The sequence below is a fragment of the Podarcis pityusensis genome, assembly GCF_964106645.2.
Source record: "Podarcis pityusensis genome assembly, chromosome: 8".
Lineage (NCBI taxonomy): Eukaryota > Metazoa > Chordata > Lepidosauria > Squamata > Lacertidae > Podarcis > Podarcis pityusensis.
Window position 1 is genome coordinate 73,253,041 of NC_138033.1, and position 27,957 is coordinate 73,280,997.

The following is a 27,957-nucleotide window of genomic DNA, read 5'->3' on the forward strand; positions in this document are numbered from 1 at the left end:
TGTGAAGAAGCACTTCTGTCTGTCCTGAATCTTCCAGAATTCTTCTACTAATAGGTTGTACCCGACTAAGGCCCCATAACTCTTTAAACAGGCATTGCCCTTCTGTCCAAGAAGCCTGGGAACTGTGTTTTGTTAAGGGCACTGAGAGTTGTGAGGAAACCCCCCATCGCCCTCACAGAACTACAGTTCCCAGAGTGGCTTAACAATTGATCCCTCTTCCCATGGAACTCTGGGAATTGTAGCTCTGTGAGGGAAACAGGCGGTCTCCTCACAACTCTCAGCACACTATGGTTCTTGGGGAAGACATAATTACTTTAAGCAGTATAAGAGCAGTTAAAATCTTTTTAAAAATTTATTTCATGTATGCACCGCTTGAGTGTAAAAAAAAAACCCCTCAAAGCTGTTTTCGAAGTAATAAAACAATAAAAACAATGGGGGGGGGGGAACCACAGGCATACTTTTTAAAGTGCAAAAGTTAAAACGCTAAAACAGATTAAAATTACCTCAACCTTCTAAGCATTTGGGCGGGCTCATCGAAACAGGAATGTTTGCAGCAGGTGCCAAAAAGAGTACAGTGGAGACGCCCGTTTGATCTCAATAAGCAGGGAGATCCAAAGTGTAGGGCATAGCCAAGATTTTTGTGGGGGGGGGGGGCAGAACCTCAGTTAGCTATGTATTTTTATTGATTTTTACTGATTCCGGAAGGGGGGGAGCTGCAACATCCTCCCCTGGCTATGCCCATGTGCTGCTGCTTGATTGACTAAACAATCAAGTTCTTACAAATGCAAAATGGGTATTACCGTATGTGGCACCTATAGACAACTGAAGTGGTTGAGTGGGCACATGTGTATGGCACAGATGGGGCCTAAAGTCCTACTCAGAGTAGACCTATTGAAATTCATTTCAGTGGTTTCACTTCTGAATAGGACTAGCACTGGATACAATGAATGCAGAACCTGCTCACCGTACCAAAAATGTACAAAGCGCTAACCTCCTACACACACACACACACACACACACACACACACACACGGAATATTATCAAGGGCCTTCAGGCAGAAGACATTTGGCTGGTGGCCTAAATAGGAAGAAACCAGAGTTTGGGGTTTTTTCACTCCCTTTATCATCACTCAGCAGTATTTCCACCCCTCTGGGCTGTTTGTATTTCTCACAGACACTCATTCATGCCCCCCCCCCACTGCTCCAAGCGGAGGTTTTGATCATTTTGGGTTTCTCTCAGCACCTCACAAGAGAAAGAGAGAGAGAGGATTTTGAAGCCCAGTTCCTAGCTGGAGGTTGATCGAGCAAGACACGCACCGACATGTCTCGCTTTGCTCCGCCTCAGCTATAGGTGAGGCTAGTTAAAAATTAAACTCCCTCAGACCTTAGCTAGAACGGAGAATCCAGTGACTTATACTTTAATCACCACGGATGGCCACCATGTCAACTTTGGACAGGCTATTGCGTCACAAGGGGGGGGGGCGGCTCTGAATTAAGCGTCTCCTTGAAGACATATTAAAAAAAAGTGTGGTGGAGATAATATTTGTTATCTAAACTTCTCTTCCTTCCTCACAGAGTCAATGTTGTTTTTGCCCCAGGGCATGTGCCACTGTGCTTGGGAAATGCAGCAAGACAGGAAGTGGTTGACATCGGTCAAGGCCCCAACTGCTATGGGCCCGAATTTCCGCCTTTGCCAAAGGTAATTCACTCTATCTTTTCTCTGCCTCAGGCACACACAATATCACGTGGTATTAAGGACCCTGTCATCCTTTCACAATCTCACTGATAGTATATATAACCCTCATATACGCAATTGTTTGTTACTGGTGGAGTTGCAGGTTTACTACAACTGCTGTAGCTAATGTGTGGCATGAGAGAGTTGACATGAGCACCAACATTAACTCCTCCATTACAGCACAATCGTATCGATTTTTCTCCAGAAGCAAGTCCCACTATTTTTGAGGGCCTTGGGGCAACTCCAGACTGATATTTTATTGCGGGTGAATTCTGCAATGTGTCAGTGGTGTATTTATCCCAATTTATCAGTTGTTCTGCAACACTACAACATTATTGCTGTCTAGAGGGGCTATAGTGCAACAGAAGTGTGATGAAAACTCATACAGAACATTTGTGGAGTTAAAAGTTACAGGATTTCAGCAGAAAGGTACACTATGGAAATGAAGCACTATGCCTGCCCCCAAACCTTTTGCAGACAGAAGCAGTATTTAATGTGGGATAGTGTAGGACTGCCCCAATAGCCTCGTGAGCACAAATCATCATAAACACAGAATAAAAAGGATGCCTGAATGAGCCTTTACAGGGTAAATGCACAGAAGATTGCAGCTATAGGCAATGTAAACCAGGCATAGGCAAACTCGGCTCTCCAGATGTTTTGGGACTACAACTCCCATCATCCCTGACCACTGGTCCTGTTAGCTAGGGATAATGGGAGTTGTAGTCCCAAAACATCTGGAGGACCGAGTTTGCCTATGCCTGATGTAAACACACCATTTGACCCATCATGATACTCCATGTGAGTTATTCAATATAAATTACCACCCTACTCTGGGCAATAAGCATCTGGCTGGCCACCGTGAGAATAGGATGCTGGACTAGATGGGCCATTGGCATAATCCAGGAGGGTCTTATGTTCTTAACAGTGTGCACATGTGTGTTTATGTGTGCATGCATGCGCATGTAACAACAACCAGCCGCAACACTCTACAGATTAAGGTTAAAGGATGCAAGGCAGAATCCTTAAAGATCTCATAACAGTATTTAAAAGACCGAAGTTCCTATTCAATGCACACTTATTTATTTTTATTTAATAAGATGTATATATTGCTTAATAATAATAATAATAAACCCTCTAAGCAGTTTGCATAAAACAATATAAAATATCCATAAGAAAATATAGATAAAATGTCAAAACAAGTAGACCTATTAACATGGTCAAAATATAAATAAAGCCAACCAATTTCAAAACAGAAAATGTACATATCTGGGTAGGTTTGCCTAAACATTTTTAGCAGGCATCAAACACAGTACGGTATGTTAATGGGCAAGGAGCACCAAAGACTAGGTGCACCCCCCCCCCATGCTGTATAATGTTATATACCCTGTAACATTATACAGCATTTGTGGCTGTGCAAGCAGGCACCCATGGAATATGGCAAGCCTTCAAGTAAAACTGTTCCTGAAGTGTTGAGGGGAGGTGGGTTATTGGTTTGTGGGTTTTCCTCCCTTCCCCCTTTTTTATTATGTATTTTGTGCTTTTATCTTGTATTTTTAATGTCACAAACCACTCAGAGATCTATGGATGAAAGGTGGCGTACAAATTTAATAAATAAATAAAACAAACATAAATATTTCAAGAGCAGCACATTGAATTTGGCCCGGTAACAAATTGGCAACCAGTGGAGATCTTGGAACACGGGTATAATATGCCAAAAGGGTCTCTCACTCATTTTGAGAGCCAGTGTGGTACAGTAGTTGGGAGTGTTCAATCAGGACCCGGGAGACCACAGTTCAAATCCCAGTCATGAAACTCCCTGGGCCTGTAGTTGTTTCTAAGCCTAACTTACCTCACAGAGTCACTGTGAGGATAAAATGAAAGAGAGGCAGAACCATCTATACCACCTTGAGCTCCTTGGAGGAAAGATGGGATATAAATGCAATAAATAAATGTCCACCTCGAGCCCCACTTCCATTTGCATTATAGGCAGAGTACAGGCACCTCATTTAGAATGTTGTTGTGGAATTCCTGAGCAATCTATAGTATGTAAAGCTCTTTAAACTCTCTAAAGCACTATAGATGCTAATTACTGCATATAAATGCTACTCCTTTCCAAACATGTAAGCGTATCCCCACACAGCAAATTGATGGGGCTTTCAGCTCAAGCCATCTCTTAGCTTGGGGTGGGTCTCACCCCTTTGAAGACGTTATGGCCTACAAAACATGGAAATTAAAGACTCCAGGCAAAAGGCTACTTCATTGTGATGGCAGCGTCACCATGTCACAGAAAAAAAGCACTTCAGTGGGGCAGGAGAGGAGGCTGGACACATCTGCCTCGTGCCTGTACGAAAAGTAGTTCACCTAGTAGATTAACATCCACGTCGCATGTTTCAAGCACATGATTTCTCCCAAAGAATGCTGGGAACCGAAGTTCATCTCTCACAGAACTACAGTTCCCAGCACCCTTAATAAAATACATCACCCATGATTCTGTGGGGAGGAAGCCATGTTCTTTGAATGTGCTCTAACTGCATGGCGTGGTTGCTCTTGTGTGCATCCCACAAGGCCTAGCTCAATGTTTCCCCTAACAAAACAGACATTGGTAATATTTTTGCAAGTGCAGCATTTACAGTCAAGGTGGAAAGAGAACATTAAGGGAGGACAAACAAAACTGCTCCCAGCACAAATCCGAGGGTGAGGGAAAAGGTGGCAGTGAAATCTACTTGTGGGTTTGATCCAACATTTCCAGAAGCCCTCTCTGAGCCCGCCTTGGATTCTTGGCCATTGCAGTAAAGTGATTTTTTGGGGGGTTGGGGCACTGTCGCTGATACAGCTCCTTGGCCAAGGGCACAAGGGACCCTAGGTACGTCTCATGTGGAGCCATCTGTGTGCGTTACAGAATTACCAACTTTTGCACCCTGGGAAGGATGAATCAGCCTAATCCATCAACTAGCTTCCTGCTTTCTCAAAAGAACAGGGAGAGCAGCACAATCCCTTCCTCCCCACCTTTTTGTAGTCATAACTCCAGATATACAGGTTGGTGACAGGGCTCTGTCACCATCTCCACCCAGGGAAATACAGCATGAGAACAAGCAAACATTCCTCAATGGAGAAGGGATCTGGGCTGCACACACACCTTTACACATTTAAAGCACACCCTCAAATACTAGGAACTGCAGTTTGTTAAAGGTGCTGGGAATTGTAACTTTGTGAAGGTAAACTATGGTTCCCAGGATTCTTTTGTCTGGGTGAGGGGGAGTTTGCTTTAAATGTGTCAAGGTATATATACAGCCCTGATCCCCATTCTGAATTCTTGTTTAAAAAGGCTCAGGGCAGGGAAATATTGACTGTGGGCTGGCTAATTTGTTTTATTTTTTAATCATGGGTAATTAAAAGCTCTTGTGCGTCATGATGACAATAGCAGGCCCACTGGTTGGCCAGAAGTCATGCTGCAACTTTCACAGTGAAACAATTCTAAAGACTGTCATCCATAGAAGAAGAACCCTGATAATTAAAATAAAGGTGATGACGATGATGATGTTTTTAGATGTCCTAAAAGTCAGCTGTGGCTTTCCTCCTTAAGACCTCTGGGAACTGTAGTTTGACAAAGCTGTTAACTCTCCCTATAACAGGCATGCCAATCCTTCCATTTCCAAAAACTCATTGGGGCACAGCATGAAAATCTGTTTAAACCAGGCTGGCTTAACTAGTTTAAACCAGACTGCGTTAGAGCGTGCAAAAGCAATTTTATTTGCGGGTTGAGGATTTGTGCTTACAAATTGCATCTCCTCAGCCACAAACTCAGTGAGTGGCCTTGCTCAAGTCCCTATCACAACCTTGGTTTCTCGTCTGTAAACGGAATACAATAGTCACTTATGTCATCTCAGGATGTCCAAGATTAAAAGAGGGCCTGAAGACACACAAAACATTGGATAGCAGAAATGTCACCACCATTATTCAAATTAAGATCACTATAGATCTCAGAGCACTTACCTGGCCAGGAATATATTGGAGTATCTTGTCTGAGGTAACATCCCTCTCTTGTCCTGGTTCAAAACCAAAAAGGCTGGCTAGCTTTTTTTTGCTTTCTTGTCTGAAAAGCAATTAAAAAAAAAAAAAGAGTCAGGCGAGATCAAAGCAAGCAAACAAATCAAATCAGCAACGCATCAGGGTGGAATTAGCAACTTTTATCACAAGGCTTTTAAGTGTCCGGACCTAATGAACAGCTGGCCATCAATAACATTTAGGCTTAGTGAATTTCTCCTTGGGTTTTTTTTTGGGGGGGGGGGGCTTTGTTTCATTTGTCCTTCCACAAAGGAATGCTTCGTTCGGTCTCAGTCCTCATCATGGATGGTCAAAGGATTCTGTCTTTCCCAAGGAGAGTGTTAAGGTAATCCTTTTTCTTCTTCACAGTTCTCTAAAAGAAAGATGAGGCATGCACGCTCTCTCAGAACACATGAGTTTGAAGATGATGCAACTTTAACGTAAGTAGTATGGAAGCTCAATATCGTCTACACTAAGTGGCAGCAGCTCTCCAGGGTTTTCAGACATTTCCCCCCCAGCCTTACCTGGAGATGATGGGGATTGAAACAGGCCCCATGTTCTGCCTCAGAATCTCTTTCTCAAGGCCACTGTTGCAACTATTGCTGCAGGGTGAAAACACCCACACCCACACATGGATACAGTACCCAAAAACAAATAAGAATCTGCTGCATCAGGCAAGAGGCCTATCTAGTCCAGCATCCTGTTCTCACAGAGGCCAACCAGATGCCTATGGGAAGTCCAAAAGCAGGATCTGAGCACAACAGCACTGGTTCGTAAAAGTTACCTACGATAGCTAAATCAGTAAAAGTGATTTCTCTCCCACACACTACACCAACAAGCAAATCAGTGCAGCCCTAAAGGTTGTAACCAACCATGTCTTACACAGAGCAGACCCATTGAAATTAATTGACCTCCACGCTCCAATTACTTCCAGTGTGCTCCTACCACTGATTTGGGAAGTAGTGTACATACGGTGTTAGCCACCATAAAGGTCAATGCACATAGTTTTCTCAAAGGAACCCTGGGAACCGTAGTTTGTTATGGGTGTGGGGAATTGTAGTTCTGTTAGGAGGAAATTACAGTTATCAGGGTTTGAGGGGTGACTGTCGTGTACTTGAAATGGGTGTGCTTCGAAAGTATCGTGGTTCTGCCCAATGTGTTCACGGCCTTAGTCATATTCACTAACTTCAGCAGGACTACTCTGAGTAAAGGCATAGCTTTAGAAACAACCCTAAGTCATTTTTGCTCCCTGAATAGGGCTCCACATAGCATTCCCCCTGGCTAAAACCAACAGTCTTATTGCACCATTTAAATAACGATTCCTGCTATCCCTGATTCTCCCTTCAAGGTGACACCAGCAGTGACTCAGACCCCATTAAAAGGCATTGTTGGTGCCCAGGTGCCAGCTGATGTCATGGAGGTATTCCCCTTTCCCCACCCACCATCACTCTCAGTCAACATAGTTTCGGCTCTTGAAAGCAAATCACAACATTTTTGCTGCATGATGATTGGTGTTTTTTGTTTTGTTGTTCTTGTTTTATTCACATGCATCCTTCATGCTACTCCACACAGTAGAAGTAAATGCTTCTCTGTAAGGGGCTGTTGCATTCCTCATTTGCAAACAGGAGATTGTATACTTAAACACACACACACACACACACACACACACACACACGTATGCAGCCAGACACATCTTATGGGTACAGACTCCAGATCACTTAACACTGATTACAGTACTTGCCACTCAGCATATTTAAACCAGGGGTGAGGAAACTGCTGAACTCCAGATGCTGTTGGACTACAACTCCCATCTTCCCTAACCAATGGCCATGCTGGCTGGGGCTGATGGGAGTTGGAGACCGGCAACTTCTGGAGGCCCCCCCAATTCAATGTACTGTACTGGTTTTGACTTATAAGGCCTTGAGCGGCTCAGGACCACAAAACCTCAAGGACTACCTCCCCCCCCCCCCCCATGAACCAACCCAGACCCTGAGATCATCACCTGAAGCCCTTCTCAGTGTGCCGCCTCCTCCTTGAAAGGTTCAGAGAGCGGCACCACAGGAATGGGCCTTTTCTGTGGCGGCTCCCCGCTTGTGGAGTGCTCTCCCCAGGAAGGCTCGCCTGGCGCCTTCATTACATATCTTTAGATGCCAGGCAAAAACGTTTCTCTATAACCAGGCCATTGGCTGATTAAACAATCTATGGCCTTTTAAACGTGTTTGTAGGAGGCGGGGTTATTGGTTTTTTGCTTATTATTATTTATTATTATGTTATGTATTTAGTTTTTCAATTTAGTATTTTTATGCTGTAATCCGCCCTGTGACCTTCCACCCTTCTTCCCCAGCAATATGCCATCTCTAGTACTAGAGGCAACATAGCCATTGTGGCTAGTAGCCCTGAGAGCGTTATCCTCCATTAAGTTATCTAATCCTCATCCAAGTTGGTGGCTATCATTACTCTCGTAGCAACAAATTCCAGTGAAATATGTGATGTGGAAAGACAGTTGCCACTCCCCCAACATATATATTTTTAATTGAAAAAAACCCCAAAGACTACTGCAAACCCCATGTGTGAGTGTTTGTGTACACAGATATTATTTCACTAATGTGAGCAATAGCTGTCAATTGACCTATCCTGCTCCATTCATTTGTCAATATCTTTTTAAAGCTTTTCAACCTAGTGTCAACTGCAGCATCTTGAAGCAGTGAGTTCCATAGGTTGTTAATGCACCATTCAATGCATCTCTTGCAGTCACACCACGGTGTGTGCATGTAAATTTTGTGCCATTCCCTATACTTGAAGTGTATTCTATTAGAGAATTCTGTCCTGTAAAGAACATTCAAACCATCCATTTGCTCTCCATATTACTACTGTACTTTCACTTGAGTGCCACAGGTTGCAAACCTCCACACACACCCAAAAAATATTCAACTGGGGACCCCTTGTCTTCACATACCGTCTGGTAGCACTGATCAGCTAACTTGAGTAGCGTTACTTGCAACCCTAAACAAAACAGACAGGCCCAGCATCTGTTGCTAACCTTGAATTTTTGCAAAGCCCCCATCCCCAAACATCTCTTGGTAAAAAGCAAAGAAGCAGACAGAAATTTTAGAAAGAAAAAGAAACTCAAGTGATTGGAAAAGAGGCCTATTGATCTTAAGGGCAGACACTGATGCCCCAAAATATGGTTACAAATACAAAACCACCTTAGCATATGTTCCATTTGTTCCATTTTGCAATATGTGTTAGTTTTCTTTGATGTGTCAGAACTTGTGGTTTGCAATGTCACACCTCTTGCCAGGGATGCCCATGAAGTGCTCTTACTTCCTGTGATATCCCATCATGCACTTCCCTCTTCCCTCTCCAGAAGGGAATTAAAGCCACATCAACAAAAGAGTTCTATGAATTCTACGGAAGTCTATGAACTCTTTAGTTGATGATGCTTTAATTCTCTTCTGGAGAGGGAAGAGGGAAGTGTGTTGCTCCACTAATTCACAACCACTCATCTCGGCGCCACCAAAACCTAACAACATCAAGTGGATACAATGTGCAATCATATTGGCATTTTCCACCCAAATGGCTTGAAGGGCATTGGGGACACTGCCTGGACACACAGCATTTTCAGCATGCAATGTGATTTTGCATTTGCCCACAAATCCCCTGATTTTTCGTGCAATCAGTAACATGTTTAAGTCTGGATTTTGTGTATAGGAAGTTGCCTTATACTAAGACCCTTGATCCATCTAGCTCAGTATCGTCTGCACTGACCGCCAGTGGCTCACCAGGGTTTCAGGAGGGATATTCCCTGTCCTACCTAGAGATGTTGGGGATTGAAACTAGCACAAAATAGATGCTCCACCACGGAGCCACAGTCCTTTACACAATTACCAGCATCAGTTTCAGGGTTCCTGCCTGCATGTTTACACCCACATAGACACCTAAAGAAAGAAAGCCCAGGTGCCTGGTCATTTGGGCACTTAAAAATCCGAAAAAGACGCATTATCCCTGGATTGTAATTCCAACCATGTTGGCACCAAGGAATTTGGCCTAGTTTCCCATTCCTCCTCCACATATACAAACAGTCACTTAGTTTTACTGTGCTGGTTCTGTGTAAGGCTAGATTTTGTCTGGTGGGAACTGTGAGGTGGGAAAACCATGAGAATGGCAGGGGGCTCAACCACATCCCTTTTTTGTTGTCCTTTCCACTGCAAAGCTGAGCTAGTTTTGTGAACGCATTATGAAATCTCCCTTTTTAAAGTGCTGTTGTGAAGCCCTTCTGCTGCCATGAAGTTTTCAAACTCGATCGGTATCGAAGGTAGAACAGGAGCAGAAAGCCTACAACAGGAGGTTCTGGTGTTCAGATAGACTAATCCACGTAAAGCCCACACTTCAAATAGCATGACATTCCTACACAGAGGGTGGTTCTGTGTAGGAAATAGCACACAGGGCTTATCAGCAATGATCGCATAATGTGCATGTTGTCCATTTTGCTGGGACAACTTCTAGAGGGGTAGCCACAGCAGACACAAAGACTTGGGCACCTTGAAGACTCACAGATTTATTGGGGCATATGTTCTCAGAATTCATGCCCATTTCACTTGATGATGTGGGCTGTAGTCCACAACATCTCACACTACTATAAATTTGCGAGCCATTAAATGTGCCACAAGGCTCTAATTTCACTGGGTACACTGTACACAGCACACAGTGAAATCAGTTGTGTGCCACAATCTACATGCAGTGCTGTCCATGTAGGGAAACTATGGTGAAGCAAGTTACTATTTCACTGGAATTCTGAAACCGATTTCAATTATGTAGTGAAGTAAAAGATATATAAAAAATTAAACACCCTCGTCTTGTTCAAAACTTTTATTAGTTCCCTTGATTACACGCCATTTGCCAGTTTGGGGGCTCACCCTGTTTCGAACATAGAAATACGCCCCCAAAATAGCAGTAAATATTTAGGATTATAATTCCTAAGTGAGTCCTGAGGAAAGGGATAACTTTCTAACACTGCCTATAAGCGAGGGAAAGTTTTATCGAGTGAGACTTTGAATTAAAAGTTCATTTGAAATGCTCGTCTTCCTAGAGATTGTATCTTAAACTTCTGTTAAATGGCTATTGTTATTTTAACTAGACAAAAACACACGTACTGGAGAGCAAAGATTGCGTACACACCATGTATTTAAAGCTGATTGTCCTCCCTGAAGAATCCTGGGAACTGTAGTTTAACAGTGCTGGAAAATGTAGTTCTGTGAAAGGTAAATTACTGGGGGGGGGGGTTGCTTTAAATTTATGCTCTGTGTTATTATGAATTATTCTGCATAGGACTGCCCAGCACATTAACCTTCTGCAATCTAACTCGAATGTTTTAATTCTCAAGTGGGATATAATTTTTAAAACAATTCAATTAAACTGAACCTGTCAGGGGTGCTACTCCAAAGGAAACAAAAAAAACACACACCCCCATTTAAAATAAAGGAACTGTTGTCTCTCCACACACACAGACACACACCAGACACCGTCCTTTATTCCAAGAACTCCACCAAATTCTTTGCGTGCGATATGAGAAGTGTGGAGGTACTGTAACACTTGTCATGATAAATCTCAAGGAAACGGACATGCACACAGTGCCTGACTTTTCTTGGAGAAAGCGAGACCCAGCAAGGGAATTTTATTCCCAATGAGGCTTTCTTTTTAAGAGAACAAAACACGCAGACAGCAGCAGCAGCAGCAGCAGCAGCAGCACAGAAAACTTAAAAGGAAAGATTGCGGCGTACTCACTCTTTCCGAAGCGAGGGTTTCCTGGAGAAGGAGTATCGGAACCTGCCAGGTGCCTGGGGGACGCAAGCCATGTTCCCCATGTTTGAGAGCGACTTGTATAATCCAAGAAAGAGTTGCGAGGAGGGGGGAAGAGAGGAGCAAAAAGGCAGGCAGGCTCGGGGAGCCCAGGCGTCGGAGCGTGTGAAGCCAGCGAGGAGGTGTGTGCTCTCTGAGTGTGTCATGCAGACACTTCCGTCTGCAGCGGTGACTCTTATGGGTGTGAGCTGGGAACTCTCAGCCATTTGGCCAAGGGCTGCTTTGTTGCTGGGTTCACTTCCCCTCCTAGTGGATCTGATCACACACACAGCATGAAGTGGGGAGTCCAGAAAGGAATTCTTTGTTGATTGTTGCTGCTGCTGCTGCTGCGTCTTTGCAGGTGAAACTAATGAAGGAACTTTTAAAGAGGCAATTGGGAGAAACTCTTGCCATGTGTTGTGAGAGAGGGGATTATTGTAGGGTTGCCATATTTCAAAAAGTAAAATTCCTGACACCCGCAAAACTTTTTTTAAAGGAAACCACCCAAATTGTTGAGCTTTTCCCAAAAATAGTAATTTTAAGCTTCTTTTTAGCTGTTTCCACTGCTTTTCCATTACATTGCTATACATCAAGATTTTCCCTGACATTTTGCCGAAAATTCCCCCAACACGCGAAAACCAGGACATGTCAGAAATTTTCATGATGTTTGGCTAGCCTAGGATTATTGGTTTTTGTTTGTTCTTATTTCTTATGTCTTTTGTGTTTTTAAAATTGTAATTTTAGCTTGTGAGCCGCCCTAAGATCCGCAGATGATAAGTGGTATACAAATTTTAATCATCACCCCCCTCCATGAAAAACTAGAGGTGGGTGTTACCATTACTAGTTTTCTCCTGTAGACAGCTAGGCCTGCTGAAATGTTCCGCCAAAAAAATTTAAATTTCTGGTTCATTTGTTTTTGGTCTGACTTTAATAAAACTGGAAGCACAAGTCTGCTTTTCTTTATTTAGGATTGCAGTGAACTTTTATTCAGAGTAGAAAGACCTCATGAAATGAATAGATTTCAGTTAGTCCTGTCCATTAATTGGTCTACTCTGAGTAAAAGTTAATTGAGTTGCAGAGTTTTTCTGCAAGTTTATTTATTACATTTATCTCTCATCTTTCCTTCAAGGAGCTCAAGGTGGCATAGACACTTCTCCCCATTTCTTCCTCACAACAACACCCCTGTGAGGTAGGTCAAGCCCTGTGAAACTGTGACTGGCCCAAGATCATCCAACAAGCTTCGTGGCTGGGTAGGTAAATTAGGTATACTGTAGAGCAGGCTTCCTCAACCTTGGCCCTCCCGATGTTTTTGGCCTACAGCTCCCATGAGCTAGCAGGACCAGTGGTCAGGGATGATGGGAATTGTAGCTTCAAAACATCTGGAGGGCCGAGGTTGAGGATGCCTGCTGTAGAGAATGCAGCAGACAGATTGCTGATGTTCTGGTTGAGAACATGTGACACCATTGGTAAAATGGCTGCACTGGCTGCTCCTCTGCTACCAAGCCAGGTTCATGGTCCTTGTATTAACTGTCAAAGTCCTGAACAACTTAGGTCCAGGGTACCTCAGGAGTCGCCTGAACCCTTATATTCCAGCTCAATCACTAAGGTCACCTGCATGTGTGTTGCTGGTCATTCCCAAGTTGGTCAGTCTAATTTGACAACAATGAGAAACTGTCTTTGCAATATTCTGCCAGTAGAGATTCAGCAGGTGCCTTCTATGCCAGCTTTTAAACACCTGCTGAAAGCCTTTCTATTCTACCAGGCCTATGCAGGCAATTAAAAGTACTGATGTTTGTTTTTCCCTTTTTTGTTTTAAAATTGTTTTAAAGTTCTTACTTCATTTTCTGCATGGTTTTATTGCTGCAAACCACTGGGGTTGTTTTTTAAATGATACAGCAGTATACCTAATATTTTTTATTATAAATAAACAAACAAAGACATAAATAACGTGGATTTGAGATAAGGTCCCCACCCTTCCCTCATCCATAATACAAGAATTTGGGTAGTTTTGAAACAAATTGTTGGGGGATTTGTCTGTTTTATTTACTTAAATGTAGTATAAGCACTGATAACAGGGAAACACTGGCCTGCGCGTGCTCCGACAGACTTTGAAGAAGCAGAAACTCAGGACGAAAGGGAGAAACGAGCTAAGAGAAAGGCACGTTTGGCAAAATGTCACCATGATCAACTCCTGCCCGGAAACCTATGCCTCCACTTGTGGAAGGATGTGTGGATCCAGAATTGGCCTCCACATTCACTTACGGACTCGCTGTTAAGACCGTGTTCATGGAAGGCAAACTTACTCGGCTATGAGGAGTAAGAAGAAAGAAGAATGGGAAGCTGGACAAAGAAGAAAGAAGATGGGAAGCTGGACAGCAGGACCCGAGTGCAACAGCCAATCTCCCTACCTGTGACTCCTAGCAGCTGGTATTCAGAGGCATACTGCCATCGCCAGCGGAGGGTGTACACGGTCATCAATGACTTCTAGGCTTCTCCAGGAATTTTCATCTCCTTCACCTCAAATATTAGGTCCCCCCAAATAGAGACACGAATCAAAGCACTGGCAGCCAACCCCTCTCTGGCTGACTCACGCCAGTATCTCAATCCGCTGCGCCTCACTTCATAGAATCCATTAGGTCTACAAAAGTGTCTCAGTCCTGCTGTGTGAACTAGCAACAGCTGCTTTCATAACTGAACAGGGGGGAAAGGGGGAAGCTTTAGAGAAGCCAACAGATGTGAATCAAACACTTGGCCAAAAGGTTGTGTGATTCAATTTTCAAAGGAATTTCTGTAGAATGGAAACATCAGTAGGGACAGCTGAGCCAGTGTATGGCTAGAGTTTTGGACCTGGACTTGGGAGACCAGGGTTCAAATCCCCACTCAGCCATGATGCTTGCTGGGTAACTTTGGGCCAACCACAGTCTCTCAGGCTAACCTACCTCGTAGGGTTGTTGTGAGTATAGTATGAAGAGGGGAGAACCATGCATGCCACCTTGAGCTCCTTGGAGGAAAAGGTGGAATAGAGAAGTAATAAAGCATAAAACAAGTTTAAAGCTGATAGGGGGAAGACTATCATAAGTGGAATGCTTCAGCATGTCAACAGAAATGCATGCTGTCAAAGGAAGGAGAAAGAGAGTAGTGTTTAACAGGGTTGTTGTGAGGATAATCTGGGACACTATATAAGCCACCTTGAGATCCGTGGAGGAAAGGGGGGCTATAAATGTGATGCTGATTATGATAAATACATTAGAGTGACCCAGCACAGAAATTGAATTTGGAAGAGGGAGCTTATGGTTGGAAAAAGCAAATGTTGTGGGGGAATTGAGTAGGTTCCTAATCTTTGGCTCATGCTGTTTTTTTCTGATTTTAATTCCCTCCCTCCCAAGCTGCTTTCCCCCTGCAAAATGTAAAAGCTTACAAGTAAAATATAGTACCTGTAATATATATATATATTAACTCATTTGTTGCGGGGTGGCAATTTTAATTAGGAAAATGGCATATGAAGAGAAGGATTTCAGCCGTGGGGCAATTACCCCATTAGCTGCTCTGGGCATATGAACACAGGAAGTTGTCTTATATACCAAGTCTGACCATTGGTCCATCTAGCTCTGTATTGTCAACACTGACTGGCAGTGGCTCTTCAGGGTCTCAGGCAAGATTCTCCTCCAGCCTTACCTGGAGATACTGGGGAATGAGCCTGGCACCTTCTTCATGCAAAGCAGATGCTCAACGACTGATACATGCCCCTTCTGTGCAGCCACCAGTTTAGCCCTGATAGAATTACAATTCCCAGCAACTCTTAACAAACTACAGTGCCCAGAATTATTTGGGGGGAAAGAGTGTGCTTTGAAGGTATAGTGTACACACAGCCTAGATAGGCCCATTGAAGCAGAAAACTTTTCAGCAGGCATAAAAAAGTATAGTGATGGCTGTCTGATGTTAATAGGCATGGAGTTCCAAAGCATAGGTGCTGCCACCAGAAGTACAGTGGTCCAGGGTCATGGACGGGGTGTTGTATTCATTTATGCAGCAGTGTCTCTCTCCAGAGTCCCAGAGCTACCCAGTCAACATGAAAGGGGAGCTTTTTAGCCCCTGAGAAGAAAGTCTTCTCACCCTTTGTGCTGATTGGAACCAATCCAAGTGAAAGGAGGTGAGTCAGCCAGTGGGGATTGGCTCCTAAGGTCACTCTGGAGAAGGCATGTGGGAGGAAAACCAAAGGGGATTTATCTCTGTATGCTCCAAAGGAACACTGAAACCACAAGGTGCTTCCATTTGCAAGAGAATGGGGAATCTTAAGCGAGCTAGCTCAAAACCTCATGGTACTGCCCAGGGCTCAAGGTCGAAGGTCATCTTGCAGATGATCATACATAACTGGCCTGTTCCAAATTCCAGTGGACTGGTGAGATACGAGACTCAACTGTTAGCAGACATTCAGGACATCTTAGGACCATCTACAGAACCAGACAATGACCCCCGCTGCAACTGAGTGGACATGTATGATCAGGGGCAGCATTGAGTCATGGTTTCCATGACTTAGCAGATATATAACATCTGGTCTCTGATGTCAGGGAAGAGTTAGAAGTTTCCAGTTTCTCAGAGGGAGAAAGCATTCCCCAAGGGGGGAAGGGGAGCAGTGAATCTAATAGAAGAGAGCAAGAGGAACAACAGGGAGGGACCAGCTGTTCCCAGGAAAGGCAAGGGTTAAGTTCTAGCTCAGATTCGGAGGAGGGGAGATACAAGCCAGCTCTAGCCAGGAGGTTAGAAAAAAGAGCGGGAAAGCGAAGGGAAGGGCGCCTTCGCCATTTTGAGAGTGGCTGGTCACAGAGAAGCAGAGCTCAGAAGGTATCTGAAAGAAGTGACTCTGAGGAATAATAGTTAAGAACCGTTTATAAGAGTGTTTTGTTAATACGCAATAAAAAGTTTTATAAAAGAACAAGAAGCGTTTGGGGGTGATCTGAAGAGGACAACGACCAGTCCTGACATCTGATATACACATTTGAGTTAAAAGGGGTCCATAGTAATGCTGGGTGTAGACAGGAGAACACAAGTTCCCCAGCGAATAATGGAAGTTGGGCTGCGAGGCCTGGAAATGTGAGACAGAACAGTAAAGGATTGACTGGCATTTATCACCTTCTCCAATAGCCCCCAGATCCACTCTAAGAAGTACACTGACTGCAGAAGGTGCTTACCTAGGGAAGGGGAGCTGAGATTTGGTCACTCCCTTAATAATTCTGCAGTTAAGGTATTCTCTCGGTCAAAACCTGGGTAACACAGGTATAATGGCACTACTTTGAGACCCCCAGAGAGGCTTTGTCATTGACTCGGAAGCTCCCAGAAAGATCTCCGTATTCTTACTTGGAACTTGGCAAGGTGGGATAATAAGTGGAATAAATATTTGAATATATAAATATGGGGTGCCATTTCTGCAAGATTAAGTCACTCACAGAAGATATTGGAACACTCCAAATCATTTGCCTATGTTTGTGCACAGAAAATAATAGATTTAGCTGAAATGCATCTTAGGGAGATCTGCGTTGACAGTAGCAATGAGTTCCCTAATGATAATTATTGCATAATTATAAGTTCATTGTATAATCTTAGAAGGGGGCGTGGCTTTGAGCGGGCATGGCTGTGACTATCACAAAGGGACCCTGAACTTGCCAAAGACCACTGGCTTCCATACTGAAGAAACGACTCCTTACAAATGTGGTAGGAGCACTGAGTGGCACTTGTAGAAGCACAAGTTCTACAGATCAAAGTGCTCCTACATAATCTGCGCTTTAGAGGAGGTATGGAATTATTGACACAAAGTGGAGGAGAGCACCTGTGGCGAGAGGTCACAGAGGGGGAGGTTTGAGCACTCGTGCTGCTAATTCTCCCTTGCAAAACCTCCTCTGCTCCCACCCCAGTTTGACATCAGTGTCAAAAACAGGATTTTGCACCTGTTGCCAAATATCTAGCTTTCGACTTATTTTCTACACATTTGAACCCAAACTAAACTCAGCTTCAACTTCTTAAAACAGTACCTTTTTAAAAAGCGAAAAGCAAAAAAAAAACCCCTGCTATATCATGGGATCCTGCTCCTGGTCTCCTTTACCCCTTCAATTTAATTTTATTTTTAAACAGGATTGGTGAGCAGACAGGCTCCGTGCTTGGAAAAACTGTATGCAACTGGTGTTTTATTTATAGAAATCTGAGTCTGGATTAAGGGGCTGGAGAGCAATGTGGAGCAGGTGGGAGGGAGTGCAGAAAAAGAATCTCACTGGCTGATCTCACATACCTACTCCGGTGTTAGTTACACAAAAATCAACCCTGGCATTTCCAGGAGGGATCGGGATGCAAGCTTTCAGGTCACACAGAACTGTTCCTCAGGTTAGATGTTCAGTGAAAGGTAGTGGGGGAGGTGTTGGGGGGGGGGAGCAAAGTGCCTCTCTATACTTCAGTGTGAATTGTGAACCTCTTGTACCTCCTTTAATTCCCCCTTGCCCATGCGCCACTCCCTTTCAACAACTGCTGTCCCACACTTTCTCCTCCCTAGATCTGGAGACGCCCTACGTTTTGAAAATCCAAATAGAAGAGCTACACCGACTGCATAGGGAATATCCACATTTAGGAAGGAGAAGGCAGTAGATACTGCCACATGGGGTTCACAGCCCACCTTAAGTCAAGGTATGGACATACCCAAATATATCTCTGGGCAAGAGACATACTTCTTTTTAATTATGCGTTCTTCTCTCCATCTTCAGAAAGGGGAAAGGCTGTACATCAGTGGCAGAACACCTGCCTTGCATGCAGAAGGCCCCAGCTTCAATCCCCAGCATCTCCAGGTAGGCTTGGCAAGGCCCCTGTCTGGGGTTTTTGCACATATTATTTTCTTTTAATTGCTTCTCAAAGTGGGCTGCAGCCTAAGCACCAAATATTGAAAATGACAAAATGTTGAAATAAAACATTCCGGATTAAGATCAAATATAGAATACACATCTAAAACAGCATAATTAACAGGAAAATAATACCTGCTGCTTGAAGTGTGTATTTAACATTATGGATGGGGGGGGGGAACCAAATGCAAAAATAGAACAAATTTGCCTTATGGACCAGCCTCTATTGCCTGCCCTACTTAGACAACTGTCTGCAGACCTGGCCCAAGGGTGCAAATCAGACGGGTGCTGTCTGATGGACTGGTGGCTTGGCAGAAATTGCAGCCCATCAGGATTAATTGCTTTGCTCACCATCTTCATGTAACAACAGTAGACGATGCCAGAAATATTTACTTGTCATGACCTTAGAGGACTAGCATTGCAGAAGCAACGCCCAACCTTGTGAATTTACCGCAGGGCTGTAGAACTTGTAGCCTCCGGAGGTTGTTTGACTCCAGCTCCCCTCAACTCTAGTCATCATGTCCAATGGTTAGGGATGGGGAGGGATTGCAATCCAACACCATGTTGAGGACCACACTTTCCCTGTGCCAGCTTTGCTGTCTTTTGTTTGTCTGTGTGGGGAGCAAAGCAACAACACTTTCAATAAGTTATCTGAACTAGTTGGCAAGCAATAGACAGAAAGGCAACCTGTTCTTCCTCCTTACTGATTCCTCCTCTTTATTAGCTACTTTTTGGTGATGTAGATCACTGCCTCCCAAGCTTTACATTCTGCTGCTTCTCCAAGTTAGTCCCCAAGTGTTGAGCTATCCTGCGCTAGTGTTAACTTTTTGCCTCCAGCTTGGCCACATGTCAAACCCTTCCTTAGGCTTGTTTGCCAGAGAGTAATAAACAGTGAGTTTTCTATATCCTTTAAACCAGCAACCTTACCAAACAATTTCTTTGTGCACACCACTGGAGCTTATTTTACAGTCTGGACTTGGGATGTACTGAGCACTGGCTCCTGTTTTCAAAACGCACTCACTCCAGCATCTGCAGCTCCCTCCAGCATTGCAACGATGGCATGTGGGGTTCTGCTTTGCGCTGACAGCTTTTTGCCTCAGGTGGGAATGAAAATGCATTTGAAAAATTTCCTCCTTTTCACCTTGGGGCATTGCAGCCCACATACCCGCCCTAAGGCAGGAGCCGTCCTGGTTGCCTCTGTTTGACAGCAGGGAAAGAGAGTCCCCAGATCAGCTCATCTGGACCTTCAGCAGCTGCTGTCAGTCAAGGCTGCTTCCTTCCATGGAAGGCTGGAGCTTATTAATTCCAAAGGGGAGCAGTTGGTTTGAGACAAGGGGAGTGAGCCGCTTGCTCAGATCAGTTTGCTAAGGGGAAATCTTTTCAGTCCTGGCTGAAAACCTCTCTCCGTTTCTTAAAAAGAAACTATGACCTTTCTAGGAAACTCTGATTGGCACAATGCCTTTGTTTAGAGAAAAGGGCATTTCGAAAAGGCAGCACACAAGTTTTCGAGAGGGGTATTTTCCTGCTGCCAGGCTACCACATTGCTTTTTGGCACTGTAGCAAAATATTTTATGGGTGCTCCTTTACCAGGGCACCAGTGCTCCTAACCTCCTCCTTATGAAGAGGCACCAAGTAATCCCCCCCCCACAGTTCCATATGAGCACAGCCTGTAGATATGTTCTGCATTAGTAAGAAATCGATCCTTTTGTGTGGCAGCAGCCATAATTTGTAACTCCCTGCCTGTTGACATCAGGAAGGCACCTTCACAGTACTCTTTTCAACACCTGCTCAAAACATTTCTGTATAGGCCAGCCTATCCGGACACACAGACTGCTGATATGTCTTTTAATCTGGTTTTTAGCTCATCGTTGATTTTAATTATTTTCTGAACGTTTTAAATAGTTGTTTTTAACTGGGTTTTTTTATTGGTGATTTCATTGTTTGGTCCTTTGAAGGTTTTCTTCAGAAATAATCAAGCAGTATATATGTTTCATGAAATAGGTAGATGAAGTAATAGGTATGCTCACAAAGCTGCCGCTTCAGGTAACTCGTTTCAGGGCTTTCCTAAACCAGAGGTATCACAGTGGCAAAACAGCCAGGACATTCTCTCATGAAAGTATTGCTGATTATTTAGAGGAGGGAGGAAGTCTGTCTGCAACCGGATTGTTCTCGCCCCCCCCCCACAGTCTACTCCCTCTTCCTGCCAGACCAGGACTGTGAGGTACATACAGCACAAGTTCAGAGTCCTCCTGTCAGCTAGGAATGTAGGAAACAGGCTTATGTACTGAGCCAGACAATTGGCCTATTATTATTATTATTTATTGAATTTATATACCGCCCTATACCCTCAGAGCGGTTCACATATTGTCTACACCAGGGATGGGGAACTTCAAGCCTGGAGGCCAAATGTGGTCTTTCAAGTGTTGGTACCTGTCCCTCATCTGGTACCTCCTCCTCTCCCCAGACCGCACCCCTCACTGGCTTCACCATCTTGAATGTTTTTGCCAGGCCAGAACATATCCTTGAAGTCTGATTATGCCTCTTGCGCTCCTCCTTATTCTAATTGTTGTTGAATGTATATCCCATCCTTTGTCCCCAAGAAGCTCAGAGCAGCACATAATCACAAAAAGGTCCCAAGACGGTTTAAAACATTCTAAAGACGGCTGCATCTAAAAACTTCTAAAAGCAGCTACAATTTAAAACATTCTTCCCTCCAGTGATCACGGGGTTCCCAGGAACAGGATTCTTCAGCCACCCAATGCCCAAGTGAACAGGAATGCTTTCCATTGTATTCACTTTTGTCTTGGCCCCACCCACCACTGGCATGTGGCCCTCAGAAGATTGTCCAGAAGGGAATGCGGCCCTCAAGCCCACCCTTGGTCCACACAAACTGGCTGCAGCTCTCCAGAGTTTCAGACAGGGTCTCCTCCCCAGCCCTACCTTGCCTGGCAATGTCAGGGATTGAATCTGGGACCTTCTGCATCCAAAACAGATGCAAAGCAGGTCACAGCAGGTGTGAACTTGCCAGGTAAGATACAAATGCTCAACTGTGCACACTTCCAGTCTTGCCCACGGAAGGGTGGTGAGTGCAAGAAGTGGTGTGCATTCCTTACTTTGCAGGCACACCTTTCCTGCTGCACTCAGGTGTTGCCTGTGGGCTTCCCATAATAAGCATCCGGCTGGCCAATGTGATAGTAGGTTGCTGGACAAGATGGGATTGTTGGCAGTCTCTTTCTGTGTTCTTAACACCCAGTTCTTTCACACACTGCTTTGCAACCAAGGCACTGCCGAATCCTGAGCTTTTACTCAAAGACCAGTGCTAAGTGCTGAACACTTTAGCACTGGTCTCCAGAGAGCACTTTCCATGGGATGAGCTCACATTTGCTCTCACCTGCAACACACATATACAGGGATTACATTCATTCTTTGACCACCCCCACCCCCCCTGTAAGTGGCCACACAAACACACCATTCAATCAAGGTAAGGTTGTTTGAATGTATTCAAAGACACACAGATTGCACATCTCGTTTCTGCTAACCCTAGGAGCTTAAATTGGGAGTCTGAGGGTGCCCTCTCCTGGCCCATTCTATCCCAGTTATTAGCCTTTGTATTATGTTGGTGCATTTGATTGTCTTTCCCCACAGGCCAAGGAATCTTGGAAATCGCAGTTTACCCCTTGCGGAACTATAATTTCCAGCACCCTTAACCAACAACAGCTCCCAGGATTCTTTGGGGGAAAGCCCAGTGTTTTAAATGTGTAATACGGCGGTGACCCCAGATGCCAAATAACTTGGTTGGGCTTCAGTACTACGCGCCTTGACATAGGAGGGGGCATGATGTTCTGCCTCAGGTGGCAAAATATCTTGCACTGTTCCCTGGCAACTCTCTCTCTCTCACACCCCTCACATATTCGCCAAAGATCAGTTTAGTGAGGAACACATTTTGTGAATGTATAAGGAGGTTTGTGTGTACAGCCCTATAGCCACTGGCCCAACGCCGCCCAGGAAGGACAAATTTGAATCCAGGTCTTCCTGATCCTCACTGGACGCATAGCTTATGTACACACCATAAATTCTGTTTAAAGCACATGACTGCCCACGAAGAATCCTGGCCATTACAATTTACCCCTCGCAGAGCTACAGCTCCCAGCACCCTTACCAAACTGCAGTTCTCAGGATTCTTTGGAGGAAGCCATGTGCTTTAAATGTATGGTGTTTACGTAGCCATAGTGGTATAGTCCAGGATTGGTTTTGCCCCCTGTGTGTGTGTATGTGCGTACATACCTGGCTGTGTGTATGTGAATTAAGTCTCATTTCAAACAAAGCCACGTATGGTATATCCACAATGTTGCAACATCCAGGAGGTTAAAATAATTTTTAAAATGCAGTACTCAAGAAAAAAACTTTTTTTTTTAATTTTACACACTGGCTTGTATTGCTCATATTCCTGCCCCGCCCCTGTTATAGTGCAAAAATTCAAAAACACAAAAGAAAAAGAAAAGTTTAAATGCACATAAATAAATTGACACACATTTACAGATACATTTAAAACAAAAATAGAAGGCTCCTCTGACATTGGCTGATTGAGCTAGGGGTTTGCACCATGGGTAAGCCAGAGAGCTTTTGGGTTGTGGCCAGCGAAGTTTTGCTCGCAACAGACCCACTGGAATTAACACACTGAAGTTTGCCATGCCCTTTAATTTCGACAGGTCTAACTCTGAGCAGGACTAGCACTGGACACAACCCAGTATTTCCAGATTGTTATTAGGGAGCAGAGGAGTGCCAGGTTTCATCTCCTCCCTCCCTCCTCAAGTCAGTTGCTACGGTCTTTGGACAATACATGCTCAACTCTGGATAAAGAAACACCCTCAAAAGGCAGCAGGCCTATGCTGGACAATAACATACTCTGGACGAAAAGCACTTCAAAAGTCATGTTAAGATTAGTCATTTTGGGTTAGTCAGTTGTGGAGTTGGATTAAGAAATGGCTAAAGAAAAGCACACAGACATAAGAGAGGCGATGGATGACTCCCCCCCCCCCCGTTGGCCATAAAAGGTACTTCTGATTCACAGTTCTGCTTATCAAGCCCACAGTCACTCTCTCTCTCCATTGTTCTGAGTTCACAATTGCCTAAGCTTCTTTCTTCCATCTCCGGTGTCACTTTGGGCCAGATGGATTCAGATGCTCTCTTCCAATGATCAGTGGCTCCTTTTAAACTCAAGGACATCAAGAAGTGGACGTCAGTCTCTCTCCCCGTCACCCGTGCAAATCAAGATGTCCAGCCTAGTTCCAATACAACAGGGTGTGCATTAGCAGGGTAACTCGAGGAGCAATTCTCCTGCAAAAACTTTTTCGTCAAAATGGGGCATCCATCAGTGTTGCTCATAGGCAACCCCAAAAGAGCATCTTCCACAAGTGAGGTGTGCAGATAACACATTTCAACAGAACATTGTTCCAAGGGGATGCACCCCTAGGCTACAGGAGAAGTTTCTTCAAAACAGATGCTTTGTGGATCTAGATGATGGCTTGCCACTCTTCTTGCATTATGCTGTGGCTCACAACCAGGAATACAGGAAACGGCCAGAGTAAAAGACAGGTACACCTTCCCTAAAAAAAGACAAACTGTGGACTAGGCTGGTCCCTGCCAGTAGTACAGACTGATGAAGAACTCTAGATCTTTGGACTGCAAGGAGAAACCTTGAATATCACATCAGAACCGCCCCTTTGCAACCTGTCACCCAAGAGCAACAAGTGTTACCTACCTCTTCCAGCAAAGGCATGTCATGTGTCCCATGCCACCAGAGGAAAGCAAAGTATATACACATAAAAAACAAGCAGATGATGACAGAAGGTGACCAAACAGGCACTGGTTGTTGCAAACAACTTGCCCCAACCACCAACAACCAAAAAGGAACTGAAGGCACTGATAGAAAAATGATAACAATTGTGTAACTTGTCCTAAAACAGGCGTGGAAAACCTTTGATCCTGCAGATGTTGCTGAGCTACAACTCCCACCATCCTCAGCTGATGGGCATGCTTGCTGGGGCTGATGGGAGTTGTAGTTCACAGCAACATCTGGAGCACCAAAGCTTCCCCATTCCTGCCCTAAAATGTATTGCAACTGGCAAAGCCCTGACAAAGCTTACTGGTGGAGAGATTGTTTATTCTGAGCGCTCAACTTTATTTTATTTTGAAAAGGTACTTTTAGAAGTAACTCCCCACCCCCACCCCGTTCAAAACATGCTCCCCACTTGCTGTTCCATGCAACTGGTATGTCTGTATGAAGGGCTAAGTGTATCAGAAGCTGCGCTTTCCAGGAAAAACAATAGCACATGCAACTTTATGGACATAAATGTTCCCATTAAGTTACCTATGCAGTGCTATTAGTAAGCAATAGGACCACGAGCTGGTCCCATCCCTGGACAAAAAGGTTTGGCACGAGCTCACTAAGCCAGGCTGGGTGCTCTTTGGTTAAAGCATGTTTAAATGCACATTTAAAGCACATGGTGTTTCCTTAAAGAATCCATGGAACTGCAGTTTACAGAGCTAGAAGTCCCAGCACCCCTAAACTACCATTACTAGGATTCTTTCGGAAGGGATAAACCATGAGGTTTAAATGTGCATTAAATCCACTTTAAATGTATGGCACAAATATGACTCAGGTTCCACTCTCTGCAAAAGTTCCTGTCTCCCATTACCAACACTAGACCAAGGGAAATACCCACTCTTATCTAAGATACAACTCCCTGTTACCCTAGAAAGGTTCAGAAGCCCACTCCAGTGGCCAAAGAAACCAAGTCTAAATGTCTATCATAGATTAATTAACCCTTCAATGCAGCCACACACTGTGCAAGGAGCAGGGCAGGCCTATCATAATGTGAGCCAGCCAAGAGCCCACCAGTTGTCTTTGTAAAGGCCTAGCCTGTTATTGCCACGGCAGATTGACCTGGTGGAAGGATATGGAGAGAGAGAAAAGGGAAAAATGGGGGGGGGACCCAAATGAACAAGAGATTAGATAGGAGGGTATATAAATTAAAACTAAAACCAGAAGTCTTTAGCGAGATCAGTTAGGCCACAGTTGCAGAATAGAGTCCAGAGGTTACTGAGGTACAAGAACTTCATCCGTTGCAATGGATGTCTTGGGATGGGTCGTCTCGAAGCTCCAGTCTCACCCTGTTCCCAAGCTCTTGAGTTGCACACAAATCGCATTAAGAGGATAGTGTATAATGCAGTGAAACGTTATCTTAAAAGCAAACCCTTTCCTCCATAAGGGATGTTTTCATGGTGTAGGTGGGTCTCCAAACAAGGGCACTGTTCAAGTTTACAATACAGATGCTACTCAAAATGTTCGTTATGCTCCAGTGGTATGTCAGTGTAGGGACCTTGGCCTTTTCGGTGCAAGTTCTTCATATATGAATGCGGCATTAAAAAAATAAAGAAAATAATTGCACGCTTTCTCTGTCACACACATGCAGTCGATGCAAGCTTTTCCAAAGGCAATCCTTCCAAGTCACATCACACAAATCACAGTCTATAAGGAATTCTTCCTACGTTTAGCACTGCTCAAGCAAAAACAGAAATGAAGTTAGGTGACGACTGTAGGGACTTCAACTGAAATTAACTGAGCAGTGTACAATAGCGCTCTGAAATGAGCAGGATCTGAACATGAACTGTACAACCATACTGTGAAATGAGTGGCTATTGCCATATGCCAGTCTGAAATGAATGACTGTTGCACCATAGTACCCAGAAATGAGCAGAATTTGAAGAGCTATTGCACACTGAGCGTGTGGAATGAATGGCGGTTGTCCAACACCACCCTGAAATGAGCAGAATTTGAAGAGGTACCATCCTGAAGCGGGAGGGACTTAGGCAATGCCGCTCTTCAATGCATGGGAGGTGTTCGAAGAGAGGGCAATTGAACATCTCTCTGCCCTTTCAATGGGAAGGCTGGGCAGCCCCCATTCATTTCAATGATATCTTTATACTTTATACTAACCCATCCTTTAGCTGCCTCCTCCATCCCACAGATTGCACAAATATTTGACAAAAAACATACGTTATCATCACCTGGCTCCTCCTCCTCCCTTTTGGCAACTGTCCAACTTTGTTTTAAAAAAAGGAAGAAAGAATAGGGCAAATAAATAAATAAATAAATAAATAACATGGAGTGCAGAAAACCAGATGTGCGGGAAATGAAACAATAAAAAAAAATCCTAAAGAACTTTAGAAACGCAAGCGTCAAAAATTGAAAGTTAACAAATATAGAATAATATGAACACAGTCTCGTAACTTTGCTCCACCCTGTTAAAAGTTCCTTCGTTCTCCCCTAAGTACAATCCCAGAGCACCGTCGTCGGGCTAGCTTCTTCCTAATTATTTTTGGGAAGTGGGGTTGGGGAATCAAAACAGCAGAGCCAGCACATTGGCGGATGCCCCAAAACCCATGCCGCTGAAGAGGGCAGGAGAACATCAGAATTGGTGGCACATGACCGGGCTGACAGAGCGAGGGGCCACTGAACATGTTAAGAGGGCTTGTGTTGCAGCCATCTTCCCTCCAGCCCTGTTTTATTTATTTTAAGGCATCCCTTTCAATAGACACCAGTGTGAGAGAAAGAAGTGCATCACCTCACGAATCTGTAAGAGTACGCTATAGGCTTGGTAAGAAGTTTTGGCTAATTGTGACATTCACAGCTTACATTCAGCTGTTGGTGTAACTGAAACAAGTGATCCTCCTGCCTGCCTTAGATGGGCTTTGTTTGTTTCTCAATCTTTCTTTCTTTCTTTCTTTCTTTCTTTCTTTCTTTCTTTCTTTCTTTTCTTCTCGTTGTTTAAGCTCCATTGCAGGAGGTGGAACCAGAAGTCATGTCCAAACATGGAAGTAGGAGATTATTGAGTCCGGTCTTGACAAGACCAGGCAGAACCAGTCAGGTGATGATGAAAGAGATGGTGAAAACCAGGAGGGGCTCTTGGTGTTTCTTTCTTTTTCTTTTCTTTCTTAAAGAAATGTGGTCTAAATCCCCATTTGGAGCTCCGCCACAAGAACCAGAAATGGCCCCCTCAGAAAGTTATTACTAAAAATGTATGGACGCAGCATCAACGCCTTCATCACTCTCTTTCTTCACAAAGAATGGCTGCCGCAGGGGTCAGGCCAGGCTGGCTTTGCACTCCGACAGATGCTGCAGTCCCCTCGAGGCAAGGTGCGACCGGACTCTTTGTCAAAGACTCGTCGAGGACACCGATAGGGTAGGGGAGGAAGGGGGCGGGAAGTTGAGGAGTTCCAGCACAGCCACGCCCACGCTGCTGCGGCGGGTGAACATGCACGAAGCCGCCACCCACTTGTTGGTGCGCGGGTTGTACTTCTCGATGGAGTTGAGGCTGGAGCTGCCATCATTGCCTCCCACTGCATATAGCCACCCGTCCATAGCCACCAAGTCATGGGTGCTCCTGAGGAGAGAAAGTC

At 44.4% G+C, this 27,957-nt stretch overlaps 3 protein-coding genes across 4 annotated transcripts in view; 1 reads left to right on the forward strand and 2 right to left on the reverse strand.

Annotated features, from left to right (window-relative positions):
* Nucleotides 1-11,951, reverse strand: part of PLEKHN1 (pleckstrin homology domain containing N1) — a 55,144-nt gene extending 43,193 nt beyond the window's left edge. The window contains exons 1-2 of one of the 2 annotated variants that reach the window (XM_081016088.1): nt 11,564-11,951; nt 5,729-5,828 (exon numbers count right to left, since the gene is read on the reverse strand). In XM_081016088.1, the coding sequence (XP_080872214.1) occupies nt 5,729-5,828; nt 11,564-11,844 (381 nt within the window). In that variant the 5' untranslated portion in view covers nt 11,845-11,951. The remainder of the gene's footprint in view (nt 1-5,728; nt 5,829-11,563) is intronic. The other variant, XM_081016087.1, reaches the window with a different exon arrangement.
* Nucleotides 766-27,446, forward strand: LOC308482801 (uncharacterized protein). The gene is made up of 6 exons (XM_081016329.1): nt 766-976; nt 1,576-1,699; nt 6,149-6,219; nt 12,747-12,806; nt 18,364-18,444; nt 27,331-27,446. The coding sequence occupies exons 1-6, from the start codon at nt 948-950 to the stop codon at nt 27,377-27,379; spliced, it is 414 nt and encodes a 137-aa protein (XP_080872455.1). The 5' UTR covers nt 766-947; the 3' UTR covers nt 27,380-27,446.
* The window catches only part of KLHL17 (kelch like family member 17), a 34,328-nt gene continuing 33,431 nt past the window's right edge, over nt 27,061-27,957 (reverse strand). The window contains exon 12 of the mRNA XM_081016144.1: nt 27,061-27,941. Coding sequence (XP_080872270.1) covers nt 27,713-27,941 — 229 coding nt within the window. The 3' untranslated portion in view covers nt 27,061-27,712. The remainder of the gene's footprint in view (nt 27,942-27,957) is intronic.

Excerpts from the sequence above, each read along its gene's own strand:
- LOC308482801 (XM_081016329.1), top strand. The coding sequence starts at position 948 with ATGCAGAACCTGCTCACCGTACCAAAAAT. Across the intron at positions 6,220-12,746 it reads GAAGATGATGCAACTTTAAC|GAGCTCAAGGTGGCATAGAC; the intron begins GTAAGTAGTATG and ends CTTTCCTTCAAG. Across the intron at positions 18,445-27,330 it reads TCAATCCCCAGCATCTCCAG|CTCCATTGCAGGAGGTGGAA; the intron begins GTAGGCTTGGCA and ends TCGTTGTTTAAG.